Source organism: Plectropomus leopardus, chromosome 11, assembly GCF_008729295.1.
Source record: "Plectropomus leopardus isolate mb chromosome 11, YSFRI_Pleo_2.0, whole genome shotgun sequence".
NCBI lineage: Eukaryota > Metazoa > Chordata > Actinopteri > Perciformes > Serranidae > Plectropomus > Plectropomus leopardus.
This window is the reverse complement of record NC_056473.1, coordinates 18814526-18832668: the sequence shown is the minus strand read 5'-3', so window position 1 is coordinate 18832668 and position 18143 is coordinate 18814526. Positions and strand designations below refer to the sequence as shown.

Sequence of the window (18143 nt, the reverse complement as noted above, 5' to 3'; positions counted from 1 at the left end):
AGAGTGATCCTCACTACAACTCACTGCAATGCAGCATAAAAACACCTGCACGTTGCTCATCTCAGCAGCAACATCGTTCATTATTGGGACTAGAGGAGCCAAGTTTGTGTCACGTCTCTGTGGACAAATTGGCCCCCAAATGTGAAGCCAATTACAGATTGGTTTAGACCTCTAAATCTCATGTGACGGCTGAACTGTGTGATTATACATCAGGAGTAATTTGTGAACATTCAACAGATGAAATGTAATGTCGACAGGGACCTCATACTGTCCATCAAGACTAAAAAAATGATTTGAAGGGATTTTGTAAAGTAGGTTGTATGGGTCACTCTTCCATAGTTAGTATATTACCCGTATTTCCCAACAAGATTAGCCTGTGCACGCAGGTTTTTTGGAGATAGGTAATCTCACTAAAAAGTAGGCCATAGACTGCTCCTCCATTGCCAGTTGAACAGAGCTGTTTACATGACTCTGCAGCAGATGAGGATGATTTTTGTGTGTGTGGGTTGTTTTGGTGTGTCCGCTTGACCTCCTGGACAGGCTGGAGAACCGTGACAACTGTAGAGTCATTTGACCCGAATGTAAATGCCAATTGTTGACTTTAACACTGCGTTAAACAGCCAGCTGTTAGCAGATTTTTTTGTGCAGTGGAAATGAGGCTCTACAGAATTTACACCCCCAGTTTAGAGATGCAGGCTGGAATCCAAAATGGAAGCTTAGCAATGTACTGCTGTGGATGGGGATCAGCAACAAAATGTATTTTAGCCAACTAAAGAAGTCCCAACCAAGAAAAATACAAAAAAAACTATCAGTTTAAGTGTAAGCTACATTGAGAGTATTTTCACGTTTTACCTTCATGTCAGACAGTATTTTCCAATGGGAAAATGAAGCAGTTATATTGCTCTCTTCAAAGCCAGATTCCACTGAGAAAAACAAAGATTTAACAGGGCTGAACACAAGAGCTGCTGGTCTACCACTGCCTCAAACTGTTATTTTGTTTGAGTTATTGTGTGATGTTGTTCAGCGAGCTAAAATTACTTTTTTTCTCAATGGAGGCTTTGACGAAAGCATAGATGGGAAACTTAAGCCGTTAACGACTTCTCGGTCAAGACAGGCTTAAGTAAAACAGAGACAATACCCTTAATACAGCACACACTTCAACAGACATTCATTTTTTAATGGGAAGGCTCTTTTTAAGGTGGCTAAAATACATTTTGTTGCTGACTATTCACAGCATTACATTGCTAAGCTTCCGTGTCAGATTCAAACCTGGTGGAGACTGAGGGGCGTGCTGACCGACATCCACTGTATGAAGTAAACTGACAATGGATACGAGCCCCATACAACCCCAACTCAAAAAATCTGAAATATCCTTTTAAAGTGAAGATCCATCATGTTTTTTTTTTTTTAAATCAACACACTGATATTACATCCATTTGTATGTTAATGTATGAAAACACAACAAAAATCACATTTAGCATGGTTGCTAATACAGTTAAGACGCATCTGTCTAATTGCCTGTGCCGGTTCCATCCAGCCTCATCACTTTAGTAAACAATACTGTTTTCACATTTACTTTATCTGCTTCGTTGGTGGGATTTTCACTCTGTACCAGCAAGTTAAAACAGCTTCACCAACACTACAGTCTTCGTTATGCCGTAGCTCGAGCGTGCGGGGAGTTACAGATTGCAGCTTTAAAGAAAAACTGGAATAGTTGCTGCACCGGTGGCTGATGTCATGATGTCATAAAACTCTGTCACCAGAACCACACCCCGGAGGCTTGAAATGATAATTGCAGCAGCTGCTTTGGTGAGCCACTGAATCCAGCCCTCTTTCAGTTAGATGTATTTACATCATGTGGTGCAAAATTAACAAAGCTCACCAATTGCATACAAATGTCTCTTCTCATTTAAAATCTGTTTTGCACCTCTACTGTAAGTCCTTTAATGCCACCGTATTATCCTGACCCCATTTTTAATGAATGGGACCTATGTGCTACTTCATCAAATCTCCACTCCTTTAACCTGAAAACAAAAAAAAAATATTAACTTGTCTATAATTTTTGAAATAAACAATCTGTGTTGGTTTGAATGCCTTGAGGATGCAATGTGGTGCATCTCCATTATCAGTGCTTTGAGGTGAGAGTTAGGGTGGAGGAGACACGGAAGATCTGAGGCAGCATGTTGCTCAACTGGTAGAACATCTCCTCTGAGATACTCTGTCAATACAAAAGAGACACAGACAGGATTAGTGAGTAACGAGGGACCGAGATTTGTGCAGCACCAATGTGAAAAACACCTTTTGTAGGCACATTTTCAGTCCACACACAAACAATTGAAGTGAACCAAATGAACGTTTTTTAAACCCAGGTGGAATTGTGCCCATGCCAACAAAAATACATTTGGACTGTTCATGTACAGCCAAGTGTTAACAGCCCCTGCGCTGCCCTTTAGTTTAACATCACAAGGACTTTTTTTCCCCTAACAGTAGTCAAGATGCTGAAATGACAGGAGCTCCGGCAGCTGTGACTTAAACAGGGGAAACATACCGTGTCACTCTAAGCATCGCCACCCGTCAAATAAGAATGTTAAGTATTCATCTTTACGCATTTGCGCATCATTCATCCGCATACACACACAGAGCATATATTTAGCCACGGCGTGTCTTTGAGGCATAGAAAACAATGTTGTTTCAGAGGTGCTATTTTGAATGGTGTCTGAGCATGTAACTGACAGGAAACCAATACAGTCAGAGTCCTTTGATGCCGCCGGTTTTTATCATCTTAACCTGTCAACATGAGATTGTGCTATAAGCTCTGCTGCCTTTCTGACAAACCACAAAAGCTATAGGTATACAACATAAAGCTTAGGCCAGAAATAAGATAAGAGTTATGCTTCGTCCAATGTGAGATCAAAACTACTTGAAAATGTGACAGAAAACCTTGCTTCAAGCTGAACTTGGATGCTTTTCCTCTTTGACTTTTACCTTTTAAATAAGGTTAGAGCTGGATATCCAAGTGAGTTCAAGATACGGCTCAGTGTCGGAGAACTGCACGTTAATCCCACTGCTTATCACACAATTATATGGTTGAGTCTCTGAGCTTTCATTTATCACAGTTATGTACGGACCGGTCAAGAGAGAACCTAAAGCTTTATAATCTATGATTCAGGGCAAGCTTTTCAAACACTCTCTCTTTGCCTGCATTCAAAGCTATGTACTGCCAGGCCAGGTGCGCCTTTTGTGATGTTGTGTACATGTGAGGCCTTAAGCATACATTTCTGAGAGATTTGCTGGCAAGCAATTACTCAAAGGACAGCTGGGTGCTGCCTTCACTAAAAATTGGGAAACCAAAAATATAGGTACATCATGTTCTCACCTTTGGCACTAGAAACTGGACTGTGCGTGATATTCCTCCATCCCATGAGGCCATCTCCATCATGAAGCCTACAAATTAAACAGTAAAAATCATTTACTTAACAAATATCTGTCTCTATGGTGTTTTGTGATTACATTATTTTGTGTGTCTAACTTTCCTCGCCCTGCATTGGCTTCCTCTAAAGCATGAGAGCTTTTGTTTTACCAATCAACAGGAACACTACGCCTCTTAGTTACAATATATTACATTATTGATCAGCTTTGCGTTATAGAAAATGTACCTTGTCTGCTAATATATTGTCCAATAAAAAATTGCGATAAGTGATATTGTCATTTTAAGATCTTTTCATGGCGCTGATAAAGTAATAATAAAATAGCATAATGATGCAAGTACACCCGCTCAAAGAGCAATGGACTTAATTTGATCAAAAATGACTGCAAAAGATAATATATATATAATATATACTGCATTTTTTATGTTCATTTGATTTAGGAACTGTGAAAAAAAAACACTTAAGCACTGCATCCGAGTCTTATAATGGTCAGAAAAACTCTGCTGTTGATTCTGGCACCATGTTGGCTAAAAAGTTGTTGACATTCTTATTCTAACAAAAATGCATTTTAACACAAAGGCACATCGTACAATATATGGACGTGGCCCTCTATCATTTTTTCTGACCTCAATAAGTCAATAATGTCATTATTGTGACAGGCCTAATCACAAGTCATGTTGTTTACATTTGGGTTGTCACCTATGAAAATATACAGTAGAAAGGATACACAGTAAAATGGACAATTACAATGTGCAATGTCAATTGCTGTTTTAACAGTGTTGGTAGTGACATAATAGTTTCACAAATAATGCCTTAAAATAATTTCAAACTTTCAACTTACCTTTGACACATTTGAACACCAGCTCGGCTCTCTTTAGACACCACGGTATGGTCATTTCCTGCAGAGACATGAGGAGAGAAATGAGCACAGTGAATTGTTCTGTTTGTTTGCATTTAAAAAAATGCATAGCAAAAGTAGTTTAGAGTATAACATATTTGTTAGTTTGTGGGCACAAAGATTGATTCTCCAAAACAGGCCTCCTCATATATATATTGACAGAGAGAAATTGAAATTGAAGCTTTCTTTTCACATCTTTTTAAATATGTGTGTAAGGGTAAAAATCTTTCCTATACTGTGTATGATTATATAATAACACATGCATCTCTAGTTTGTGACTTGCCAATTTGTGTCCCTCATGTTGAGCCGTATTTCCTTTTTCTAATATGTTAAAAAATAGTGTTCAAAATTTAAAAAAAAACTGCAACACAGTTTGCGTTGGTGTCATTAGAGCTGAATCATATTAACAGTTAAAACTGTGATACATTACACATCCCTACTTAGGAGTCTGAGTCTTACGCAGTTATGCAGATTAGATACTGTATATATTACCTATTAACTAGGTCAAACGCAAAGTCTCCTCTGAGGCGACTGAATGTGTGCGCAAAATGTTTAAGTGAAGCATTTCTCATCTCCCTTCAATCTGTGTTTGTTTCCAGGCTGCTCGCTGCTCACTGTGACCTCAGCAGGCAGTCATCTCTGCAGTCAACCTTTACTCACACGTCAGATAGGTAGAGTCTCTGTCTCTCACACACACACACACGCACACACAGTCTTTCTCGTAATTAGAAATGTGCTGCACCTATTTCAAGTAATCAAACTGGATCCATGAACCAGAGGCGAGGGTGTCATCGCAGACCATGTTTAGACCTGTGTCACTGTGTCACCCACTAACTGATTTGCCCTCAAGATAAACTGCACAAGCTGGGGCAATGAGTCTTTGATGCATAAAGAGTGAGAATTTTCCATTATGGTTGAGGCTAGTAACAGTGCTGAGCTGGTGGCTGCTGTTCACAGGGGCACTAAAGGCAATTGGGTAAGATAAGGCATTTCTTACAACCGGAAAAATGAACACAGCAGTTGTCAAATTGTGTAAGTTTCCCTTGACAGAGTTTTTAATTTCCTGTCTGCAAATGTTTTAGCATGTATTATAGTGTTATTAAGCACATTTTCTGTGTTTCCTTTTCCTCTCGAATACATGGCACAGCCCCTGTTGTATTTTGATTGCAGTCTGTAGTTCATCCAGAAAAACTGTGGCAGTTGTTTTCAAAGCCAAAACACAAGAATAGGCCTGTACAAACAGGCAAACATATCCAGTAAATGGCAAACCAGACTAAAGAGAAGATCACACATGTGAAAGTTGTGATGTGGCACCAGAAACTATGAATTTAAGTTCCTCTGGTTCCTTTGGTTATGTAAACAAAGACTCTTGATTAGACATGACGAAAAACTGCACTGGGCATGTTGTGGCATGAGTGCACTCCAGACAGAGGCTTGATGAGAATTTACTTTCCATCTCATGGGATTCTCATTTTATTATATTTTAATTCTGAATAGTTGAAGAAATAAGAAGGAGCTGCTATTCAAGCTAAAAGAAAATCCCAATTCCATTAATGCCATGAAAATCTAATAAAAAAAAAAAAAAAAAAAAGATTTACCAATTTCGAGTCATAAAAGAAAAATCCACCTCATTGTGATCGGATGTTTGCCTTAATTCTCTTTGATTCGGCTTAGTTCATCATTCGGTGAAAGCTTTCCCTGTTACTCTCCCCCACTGTGAGTACAGAGTTCTGCTGCACATACACTCAGAGGTACTAAGTAAACAGAAGAGTTCATGACTCTCGTCTTTGCCCTCCTGGTTTCAAACCTGGGAAATGTTAAGTTGTGGGCAGAATTAACAGCCAATGCCTGACAAGCCAGACCACAGCTGAGGATGTGGTGCGTAAACAAGCACAGGCAGAATTAAGGGGAAGAAATTGTGACTTTGCCATCAGTTAAAGCAGCAGAAACTTGTGTGGCCAGCAGGTTTTCTTCACCTTTAACCACAAACAATCACACACTACTGTGGCTTAACACAGAAAAACAAGATCAGAGCAGATAAAAAATGATGCTATTACGTTACTCATGACGGTTTAGGAGCTGAATCTATCCCACTATAGTGTTGTTGAGTGACAATAAATCCATATGAGTGCTATGGGTGATGTCTGTAACCGAACATATTTATTATTATTATTATTTTTATTATTATTATTACCTAACTTTTTAAACCATTATCTATTACTTTGAGGTTAAATATTTCAACGATCTATCCATTAGCTAATTATTTCAACCATTTATCCATTGCTTTTAGTTTTAATTATTTATTTCAACAAGTACTTATTTATTTAATTAGTTATTTCAACTACATTCCTGTTATTAACCATTCATTAATATTTTTCTTTATACAACTATCTCTTACTTTACGTTTAAGTTACCCATTACTGTGAGCTAACTATTTCAACCTTTTGTTATTATTATTATGTAACAATTTAAACCATTCTCTATTGCTTATAGCTAAATATTTCAACACTTTATCTTTAACAATTTGCAAATAATTTCAACAATTTATCCATTACTATAAGCTACTTCAACCATGTTTCCATTATTATTAACTCTTTCAAACATTTTCCCATTATTATTATTATTTCCACAATTAATTTCAACAATTATTTATTACTTTTAGCTAACTATTTTAACAATTTATCCATTACTATTAGGTAATGTCTTCAACCATTAACAATTACACTTAGCTAACTATTTTGACCTTTCATACTTTTCTATTAGAATCAGTCATAATGACATAAATGAGTGAAAACATGAGGGTTATTTTTGTAACCCTAGCATTCAGGTGTTAACAGTTGGCTGAATACGTGGATATATTTTATAAATCAATATCAACTTTCAATTTTTACAAGTAAGTTGAGCTACTCCACAATTTTTCTACATCCCCTGGTAACTGCAGAAAACTCCTGGGGTACAAATACCCCTGGTTGGGAATCACTGCATTAAGTAGCCAGTATACCCCAATTTAAAGTCATGTCCTACTAACCTAAGGTGAAAGTCCATTTAACTTATTAAACTCATTCAACGGGCCAACAAATAAAGAGCTATTTGGCAGTAATGGACTTTTCTAATCTGTTCAAGTGTTTGGTATTTAAACTGTCCAAGTCCAACTCAAACACTGTCCAAGTCAAACATTTGCCTTTTTATGTGCTATTGACTAATGGGAGAAATCTAATTAACATTTTACACTGTTTTGGAGTGTTGCCTTGCTAATTTGTGTAATTTGGGAGAAGGGGAAAACAGAACTGTGGGAACTGACTCGCTGTACGAATTTTAAATTTTGGTTTAATTTTTCCCTTGAGGTAGGTTTTTATGTTATAAAAATATAGTCATTAATTGTGCGAGAGTGTGTGGACTCTGTTGGAGAAAGTGTGCATATTACAACATCATTCAGATATACAAGCGTGTATAGTGCTCTCAGCTCCTCTTACCTCTGACATGTCGTGGACCAGCAGCAGAGGGACGGTGACAGTTGTGATGTCATGTGTGCAGCAGACCTTTAGGATGTTTCTCAAGCCCATGATGGCCGGGTCCCGGGCTGTGATGTTCCCTGATCGCACATTGTCATCCACGCATAGGTGGAAAACAACATGGACCTCAGAAAGGTTGGAGTGCCGCGAAATGTAAAACTCACCTTGAGGGAGACGCAGCAGAAACAGTGTGTTATATTGAGTCTAGATATATCTCCATGTGGTTTCATGCCTCTGTGCACCAGTCAGGTTGCACTTACAGTTTACATCCATGTCTGTGAAAACATGGATGTTTTACACACAGGAGATCCTTGCAAACGGTAGTTTCCAAGTGGTTCTTGAGTTATGGCCACAAACATGTTGTATGAGGTCACTGTGTCCTTGACCTTTGACCTTCGACCACAAGATTCTAATCAGTTTATTCTTGAGTCGAAGTGGACATTTGTGCCAAATTTGTGGAACCTCTGTCAAGGCCATCTTCAGATATAGCGTACACGAAATGAGACAGATGCAAGGTCACAGTGACCTTGACCTTTGAACACCAATTTCTAATCAGCTCATTGTTGAGTCCAAGTGAGTATCTGTGTCAAATGTGCAGTAATTTACTCAAGGTGTTCTTGAGATATCGCTTTCACACGATTCAGATGACTGCAAGGTCACTGGGACCTTTGACCAACAAAATCTAATCAGCCCCTCCTTGACACTACTCAAACGTTTGTACCGAATTTGAAGAAATTCACTTCTCGAGATATAATTTTCACAAGAATGAGACAGAGGAGGTCACGGTTACCCTAAACTTTGACCCATAACCACCAAAATCTAATCTGTTGATCTGAATCGAAATCAGTGTACAAATTATAGAGATCTCCATTACCTGGTAAGATGTTAGATGGATTTCTTTCAACATTTTTGCTCTTATCGTCACCTCCATTCCTCGGAATCTCTGTGAGGATATACATTGAAAAAATACAACGAAAATCAGAACATACAGGACACATAATGGCAATGACAGCTGCACTTTCCTTGAAAGGCTCGTAACCTAGAAAGAATGTTTCTATATACAGCTCTACTCTACAAACCACTCAACATGCTGTGATAAGCATCTGGACACAGTTTCCCATCAATGCAGCAGCAGTAATGTAAAGTGTCTTCTACTTCCTGACTGGTTAATCCCCGTCTCATAGTGCTGGCATGTCGCTGACATTCCCCAACTCTGGGAAATGTTTTGCAGTGTAAAGTTTATGTACTGTACTGCAGCACAGACTTATATATAAATACTTACGTGACACATACTCACTTCCCTTCGATCATTCTTTTAAAGAGAGCTTGAATTGTTGCTGGTGTCAAAATAAGAGCGCTCTTTCTTGTCTTGCTAAACATCAAACTAGATAAATTAGAGATTAACGTGGTACAACCACTTCTATCTTATAGTTCTGTGTCTCTGTGGCAGTGCTAAACAAGGCCATGAATAATAATATTAGTTAAGCATTCTTTAATGCATAGTTGACTAAAAAAGAGTAATCAATTTTCTTCGGTTACGTCTGTGTCCAGGTTTTTTATTCTCTGGTGCAATGTACATCCAGGATGAGATTCATGGAAGCCTTGGTCTCACTAGTCTTGCCTTTCTCTTTCTAATCCTCTTTGAATGTTTGGTCTACATTAAAGCTGTAATGGAGCAGCCAAAAGTCTAACCAGGCTGGTCTTTATGCTTGCTGCTCCGCTGGGCTCTGGCATACAGCACCACCTGCTGCACCTCGTCCAGTTGCTCCTCCAGACAGGGAAAGTGGAAGTCTGTGCACTCCTTTGCCACAGTTGCAAAGTCTGAGGGTAAACACAGAACAGGCCAGGGATGAAATGATGCATGACGTTAAAGTTAAAATATAACCAGGGCTTAACTTTGTAATTATGTCTCCATACTGTACTCCAGCTCTAAAAATATACAAGTTTAAGGATCAGAGTGCCCTGGTCTTTAAACAAATCTTTTAAAGAGGAGTGAAAGCATAGTTTCATTCTCACAATATAGAGTTCCAAAAAAGCACTACTATTGCAGAAACATACTGACCAACCAGCAGGAGACTGCCAAACGCAAATTTTAATCTCATTACAAGACAACATCAGCAAGGTAGTCCAAGTGACAACATCTTTATGTAGATCGAAAAATCTGTCCCCTGACCTCTCTTGATGCCACTGTAGGAGTTGACCCTGTTGTCGACCAACAGCACCAGGCCACAGAGTGAGGAGGAGTAGAGCGAAAGGGCCGTCTGCAGCCGCCTTAGCTTTGCTCCACCGCTGCCGTGCCGCCGGTGCTTACAGAAGTCCAGCACGTCTGCTCGCACCAGTCGCAGGTTGTGCATTGTTTTTAGTTGTGCTCCTGATATACAAAATATATATATCACATACAGTATAAATATATCACATACAATATACATATATATATAATAAATGCAGAAGATGCTAATCAAGTCATGTCTTAACCACATTTAATAAATATTTACATACTTATTATATACAAATATTTAGAGAGCATGTCAAAGTGAAGCACCTAAGTGTATGGTGAAACTCTCCTCCAGCTGAGGCTGCTCCTCAAACATCCTGGCCCCAGAATCTGCCAGCTCTGACAGCTGGCTAGGCTGCACCTTAATCTCCTCACTGAAAATCAATCATGCAAACATATCAATTAGTAAAGATATCTATCAAAAATAGCACATCTGGTGCATCATTTATAGATTTAAGGACAGAACTGACAGAATCTGAAGAGTTTGATCCAAGGCAAAAGTGAAAAGTAGGCGACATGAGATTATATATTTTCTAAAATTCTTTTTATACTGCCCAGAAAAACACATTATTCAACAGGCATTTTTCACATTTTTTATAATGAAAGCTGCATGTTTTGTAAATACTTTTTGGATGTTAAAAACCATAAAACAATAAAAACTGTAGTACACAGTTTATTCAGTTATATGGACTCAAAGTTTAATTTTAGCACTTCATGTACATAAATTACAAAACAGTATCAAAGGAAACACAATTCCAACCTGAAATCCTTTTTGGGCTACAGCTTTAAAATTGCATATTTACAAAGTATTCAAAGTGCTGATTTAGAAGTATTAAGTTCCACCCACACATCACAACATAATGATATTCATCATTAGAAAAAAAACTGATGCAGGGTCAGCACATTGTCTGAGAAGCTCTTAGCATACAGGTCCTGGTGGTTTCTGTGTTTTGATGGAATATCTAATATATGCAGAGGGAGTGCAGGACCTGAATTTAAACCACCACTCTGCCGGACCACATTACTGTTAACCACTATTAGTTTTTTCCCCAAGTCTTATCCCAAGATGCCAGTCATAACTGATGCTACAAGGCTGAGCATCAGTCAAACTAAGATGAGTTTTTGACCTCTCGTAATCACTTCAATTTCTATGTAAATGCAGTCTGTACTTCAAAGGGCCAGCAGACACGTCGGGTTTTGAATTAGAGCTGCTGCTGAAGTGCAGCTGTTGAGATCCTGTTAGTTAAGGGTCAGTTTGACCTCTAGTCAAGATTCTGTGAGACTTTTTACAGGAGCATGATTTACATAAGGGATATGTAACGTAGCAGTGTGTGGGATTTAGTGGCATCTTGTGGTGAGAATTGCAACCAGCTGAAACTTAACTTGTGTTGCAAGTGTGAACTCCCATTTAGGATTTCTTCAGTGTTCATTGTTTTGGAGATTTTTAATGGAAGCCAAATGATCTGCAGAGGTCTCTTCCTCACCAAACCAACAATTTTTCTTTGATGCTGATTCCTGAAGGTCCAGACCTTTAGGTTTTCAGCAAGAGCCAAATTATCCACAGAGCTCTCTTCTTCTCAAAAACAAATGTACTTGGTGATTTAAAGCAGCAAAAACACAAACTGCTTTCCCGACACTGTTTGGCTCGTTGCAGAGGGGCTGCTAACTACAGAGCCTGCCACAAAAATATGAAAGGCCCTAGCTAGAGCCAGTGTTTGGTTTATCTTTTCTGGGCTACTGCAGAAACGTGGTGGTGCTACAGATTGGGCTCCATGGATGGGGACCAGCTCCCCATGTATATATAACTGGCCATTTCTCACAGAAATGAAAGAGCCTGTTCAGGTGTATATGAGTGTAAAGTACGCCTGCAGGTGGCAGCTGTGCTTATTAATGCATCAGTATAAACACAAATACAAAATGTAACAGACTGTTTGTCTGAGTGTATACAAACACAGACTCACTTGATTTGGCTGCTGTTGGTAGATTTCTGCAGGTCCTGGTGCAGTTTGATAACCCACTCCTGATACTCATGTTTTTGAATACCAGTAACTTGCTTCAGCTCACTGGCCCACTTATTCTCCAACACCTGCTCAAAAAAGACAAAATCAAACAGAGAAATATGACAAACACATGTTCCTACTAAGCAGGTGAGGACAAATCCAAATGTGTACATGAAAAATGCACTAAGTGAATCCCCCAACATTTCTGTAGTGAAATGATCATTTTGCACTGGGATCAAGGTGCACCTGCTCTTAACACTGCTACAGAGCTCCACGACTTCTTTTTTACCTGCTGAGCATCAAAGTGTTGAGAGGCAACTGCGTTTACATCCTGGTCACTCAATGTATTCCCCAGCTCATGCATCACTTTGTCCATTTCAGCTGCTTGCCTGCCAGACAGAAAAATATTAATTGATTAAACTGATGGAAAAATACATTGTAATTTATACAACTCGTGAATAAGTGAGAATACATCACCAATATTCACAAAATATCATTCCAACACAAACTGATAAAACCACAGGTTGGATGGCTTCAGAAACAGAAAGGCAATACCTGATTTGTCACAGGAAGAATAATAAGGCCAATGATTTTCTGTTTAGCTTTCAAGGTAAACTGCAACTTAGTCATTCTCCAATCATGAGCAAAATATGCAGATCAGCAGTGCAATAAATACAAGAAAATATCTTAAAAGCTAAATGCAAAGTAAAGAAAAGTTCAAAAGAAACATCCACCTGCTCATCCCAGACTGATTCATATTCTGATTTGTACAGCCTATCTTTATGCAAAAAAACAAATGTTAACCATCGGTGCATGTGTGCGCATCAACACAAAAAGGACTAAGACCAAATAAACCAAAAAGCACTGCAAGAATACAGAAGCCGAATACAGCTTTAGCAATGCACTGAATTTAAAAAGAAAATATGGAGAAAAATACAGCATGTGCAGGAAATCCCGAGGCAATAATCCCCAACACCAACCTTTCCTGCAGCTTCTTAATCTCCATGTCTCTCTCACTGATGAGCTCGGAGATGCTAACAAAGTAGTTGTGCTCCAGGTTGAGAAGGGTATCTGAGGCTGGGGAGTGGATAAGCTCGTGGTAAACATCTGCAAAGTCCTCGTCCCAACTGGGCTCTTCAGGTCGAGCATGCTCCAGTGTAGTCTGATCAGTGATGGAGGAATGAAGAGAAATATTTAAAACTCTTAACTGCAACACAAAGGCAAGGAAATACAGCATGGCCACTCTATGCACTCTACAGAACCATAATGCATTCACTTTTTATCTCAGCATTATGAGAAAGGTTATCATGTAAAAATATCTGCTTGTTTCTATGAATTAAAAATGTTTTATCTCCTGAAGTCTTTTTTTCTGAATTAGTGAAATTCTTGCATTATGAGAAAAGAATTTGTGAAAGAAATATCTGCTCGTTTTGTTTTATTAAATAACAAGGTTATTATCTCAACTATTTTTTCTGACTCGGTGAGACTATTATCTCAGAATTGTCAGAAGCTTTTATAAAAAAATCTTGTTAATTAAAAAAATTGTTTGTTTTTTCATAAAAAAAACATTTCCAAATTCTGGGATGATTATCATGTTAATTCAGAAAAACAGGGCAAATATTTTTCCCCATGAAAACATGATACAATTGTCTTCTTCTTTTTTAAAGATTTTTTTGGTTTGTTTTTTGTCTGTATTTAATAGTACAAGTGAAGACAAAGAGGACATGACTCGCAGCAAAGGGCCCCTTGGTTGGACTTGATCCCAGGCCACTGCAGGACACAGTCTCGGTATCTGGGGTACACGCTCTACCAGGTGAGCTAATGGGCACCCCATTATAATCGTGGTAATGCATTTATGTAGCAATATATGTGGGATGACCAAATTTCCTGTGGTCACAGGAAGTCAAAATAAGATGTCAACACTTTTTTAATGTTTTGCTCCGCTCAGTAAACCAGGTCACTTACCCCATCCATAATTAGTAAAGCAACAGAACAGTATTAGAATCTGAAACTCCTCTATTTATACAGGCTCAGGAATCTTCAGGCAGCAAACACGACGGACTGGAAAGCTTCCATGTGTATTTCTGTGTGACTGCAGTAAAATGCAAACGGTAGCCGGTCCTGTGCACTGGGTCAGAGGGGCTTCACAACAGAAGCTGAGGCAGCCTTTGTCTTTTTTTTATGAATATCTGAGCTAGTCACAGCCCAGTTTAGACTCCTGAATTTTGAAGGGTAAATCCCGAAGATCTTATTGCTCTTCTTTAAACACCAGATAACAGATGGTCACTATCAAAGACATGTGTAGGAGAAAAGACCATACTTTATTTAATTAGAAACCAAAAAGTCTACATTTGCGTCTCACTAGACTGTTTTATATTGATCCATAACATGAAAGTGATGACCCTTCTCTCAAATATGTACAACCGCCACAACATATTGGATCTCTGGAGAAAAAGGCATCAAAGGGTAACCAAGTGCAATGGAGAGACATTAAACGCAGCACGCAGGCTTTTTTTTCCACGGGAACTCATGAATAATCAATTTGCAGATGCACTGCACTACTTCTGTTTAAATTACTTTAATGATCCGTGACTGGCCCAAAGTTAGCGGGAGCATTCGAGGACACTTCTGACACACTGCTTATATCTGAACATATTCCTGCTTAGACAGTTACATTGTACACATTTTATTAAATAGTATTGTTTAATATTTTATATTTCTTGTCCTTGCACAGAAACAAGAAAGCAAATTCCTTGTATGTGAAATCCTACTTGGCAATGAAGCAGATCCTGAGTCTGCTGTGTACCAACCGAAACATGGAGTAGTGGATATACGATCAGGATATGTTGAGCAGCCAGTGTCTGAAATTAACTTAACTAACATCTGCCAAGAATAAAACATGCTGCCCACATTATGAATACGCATTAATCACAGAAATGCCTTCCTAAAGCTCTTTTACAATTTATGTACAGAATCAAATATAATCATGATCCAAAACAGCATTTCTGAGCCGTCCCAGAAACACAAACTAACGTAAGAACAGAGAAGTTTAGATGCCATGTAGAGTTGTTTAATTTTCTTAGTAATAGTGATAAATATTTATGAGAGTTGGGTTTTCTGTATTAGATATTCTAAACTGGATATTTAAATATAACATGTTGAGGTTATTAATTTGTAACAGGGTCTCCAAACAAACAGGTTAACTCTATGAGGATGATCTATCTCACTCAGTCAATGAAAGACTAATTATGTTTATGGCATTATTATTCAATCTAATGATATCTTACCAATACAAATGTATGGTTTTTTTTTGTCAACAGCCCTTCGACAACCACAACACTATGTCACTTTTTTGTCAGAAATTATGTAGATAAATCCAAATAAATCCTTAACACTATACTGAATCTGCCAATAGCCTCCCATGATCATACTGTACAACAGTACTTTACTTTAGCTTTATTTGGGGGGCACTTTTGCAACACGACAGGAGGTCAAGGGCCATTTGCTGCAGCCCCATACATGTTTCTAGGATTTTAAGATGTTTCTAGAATTTTAGAACATTTTTAGGGATATTAAGAAATTAGGCAGTGAACTAGGACCTCTGTCTGGGAGTGGTGGGGATCCTCCGCTGGCACTTTTTTTTGATAAATAAGGTCTATATTGATGCTGTTTTTATGCACTCTCGCACTTAATGTATACTAAAAGTTAAAAAAAAACAACAAAAAAACAATTCCAGTGTGAATCTCTTCATTTTTATTATAATTTAGAAAATGGTTTGGGGCCGCCCGACACCCTATCAGGGGCCAGATTTGGCCCTCAGGCCCTAAGATGAGTATTACTGCTGTAGATACTGATATGAGAACTTGTGTTATGAGCAGCTTCTGTTGAGTAAAAACGCTGATGTTAGTTTTTAGGCACAGTAACATACTGAAAGGTGTTATTACCTCCACATAAGACCTGGTCCATGCATTTGTGAGCTGGTTTACATCAACATCTCCTGTTGTGAGTCTCTGCAGGGCCAGCTCTGCCTCTCTGTCAAAATCAAGGATAGTCTCACTCTCGATGAAGTTGGTGAGGGATGTTTTTAGCTCTGCAGGGAAAGATGCGCACGCGCGCACACACACACACACACACACACACACACACAGCAAAAAACGTTCATTTGTAAATGTTTTCAATTCTGAGAAGGCCAAGTAGTGCACTGCAAAATCATTAGTCAAGATCCACTTCATCCGTTTAAGTTTTAAACTAACAGCATGCAGGCTGACAATACCATCTCTTTTCAAAGAAGACATGTGAAGAGATGTTATTTGAATATATTGATCTCAAATAAACAGAATCTGATGTTTCTTGTCCAACTGTGTAAAATTTGTTGGGGGTAGTTACAGGGCCCTGCACCAGTCTAAAAATAATGCAAATCATGATATTAACCCTTATGAATGTTTCTTTTCGTTCAGGAATTTAGATCCATAATAACAGACCTACTTACAGACACATGACATTGATACTACCACTTGAAAAATACAGTGTTATTTTTTTAAATAAGAAAATTACCTTTTTAGCAGGCATAAATTATTAATTTATCTTCAGTTTTTTTCATTTCTAGTCCATCTTGTAGGCGTATATTGTGACAAATATCGTCACTTGCATATAGGAATACAGATTATTTTTAATCATTTGTTGAGGTGCTATTGCCATCAACAGTGCCTGACTGGAGAGCCTCCTGACAAATCCCATAAGTCCCCTGATAAGTTTCTCCGTTCAAATGATTTAGTGTAGGCTATAAAGCAGTGATAATACACTTACAGCCCGTGGGCCAAATCTGGCCCCTGATAAGGTTCTGGGAGGCCCCCAAACCACTTTCAAATTCACAATAGAAATAAAGTGATGTCACACTGGGAATTGTTTTTGCACTTTTATTACTGGCCCCCTGTCATTTTGCAAAAGTGAGCCCCCAAGCAAAGCAGGTTGAGTATCCCTACTATAACGTATATGCCTAATATGAGCGTTGGAGTTACCAAGAGCAGCAATCTCACCGTTTTCTATGTAGCACGGTATTTTATGTAGCAGCATCAAGCGTCCGTGGAGGTCACTGATGTTCTCTTGAACAGGAAAATGCAGAGGCACTTTGAGGACACAATTGTTTTTCCCTGCCTTGAACTCAAACACAAACTCCTTCTCAGCAGTGCTGCTCACTTTGCCTTTGTTCTTCTTCATTGCTGCGGCTGAAAAATAAAATTAAAAAAAAACAACAGTTAAATTTACATCGGAGAGTCTAATGAGCTATTACTGAACCGAAAAACTGCAAAAAGGGAAGTTAACACCAGCACGCGCATGCTTTCCATCATTCACATTGTCATATCTACAAGTATTGTGTGAAATAACTGATTTGGTGAACAGCACAAGCAACACGGCGAGACCAAGACTTCCTCGTGATTACCTTGTTAAACTGTAACTATCAATGGACAATAAATCTGCAACTGCCAAAATCAAAGTGTTGAATGGCTTATTACTGTTACTGTTATTGTAAATGTAGCTCCATGCTAGCTAGCAGTGTCGCTTACGTTTAGGTACAAAGCTGAACGTAATAAAGGAAAAGCACTCCGACATTGACATGTCCAATTGAGCAGCGCAGTTTATTTTGTTTTGGTGGATATATAAATCTAATAAGAGCCAGATTTACCTGAGAATGAATGAATATGATGTTTCCTGTAGCAGGGACGCCGCTCCTGTTTGGTTCAGTCAGCTGACTGCCTCACAGTGCAGCGGTGTGACAGCAGAAGCACTTTCGACACAAGGGCTCAGCTGTTTGCGTAAATTTATGATTTCTAATTTGGCATCAGAACTGCTATGGTACTCGTCCAATGGCCTAAAATTCTGGCAAATTGTGTATATTAATTATATAGGTTGTTTTCTTTTACGTATAAAGCTCATTTACAGAGCCACGAATCTAACGGCCTCAAAGCTTAATTTGTGAGCGCGTTTTGTTTATGGTTTTGCCTGAGGCACTACCGCACCCTACTGGCCACA

The 18143-nt window shown here is 38.6% G+C and overlaps 1 protein-coding gene across 1 annotated transcript; it reads right to left on the bottom strand.

Moving 5' to 3' along the window:
• Nucleotides 1-1527: 1527 nt before the first annotated feature.
• Nucleotides 1528-17868, bottom strand: c11h12orf4 (chromosome 11 C12orf4 homolog). Its single transcript, XM_042496824.1, has 14 exons — nucleotides 17797-17868; nucleotides 17150-17338; nucleotides 16058-16203; nucleotides 13094-13275; nucleotides 12403-12502; nucleotides 12075-12199; nucleotides 10381-10487; nucleotides 10012-10209; nucleotides 9531-9659; nucleotides 8713-8781; nucleotides 7800-8002; nucleotides 4270-4327; nucleotides 3377-3444; nucleotides 1528-2218 (listed from the first exon to the last, which is right to left on the bottom strand). The coding sequence occupies exons 2-14, from the start codon at nucleotides 17328-17330 to the stop codon at nucleotides 2126-2128; spliced, it is 1659 nt and encodes a 552-aa protein (XP_042352758.1). The 5' UTR covers nucleotides 17331-17338; nucleotides 17797-17868; the 3' UTR covers nucleotides 1528-2125.
• Nucleotides 17869-18143: the final 275 nt, after the last annotated feature.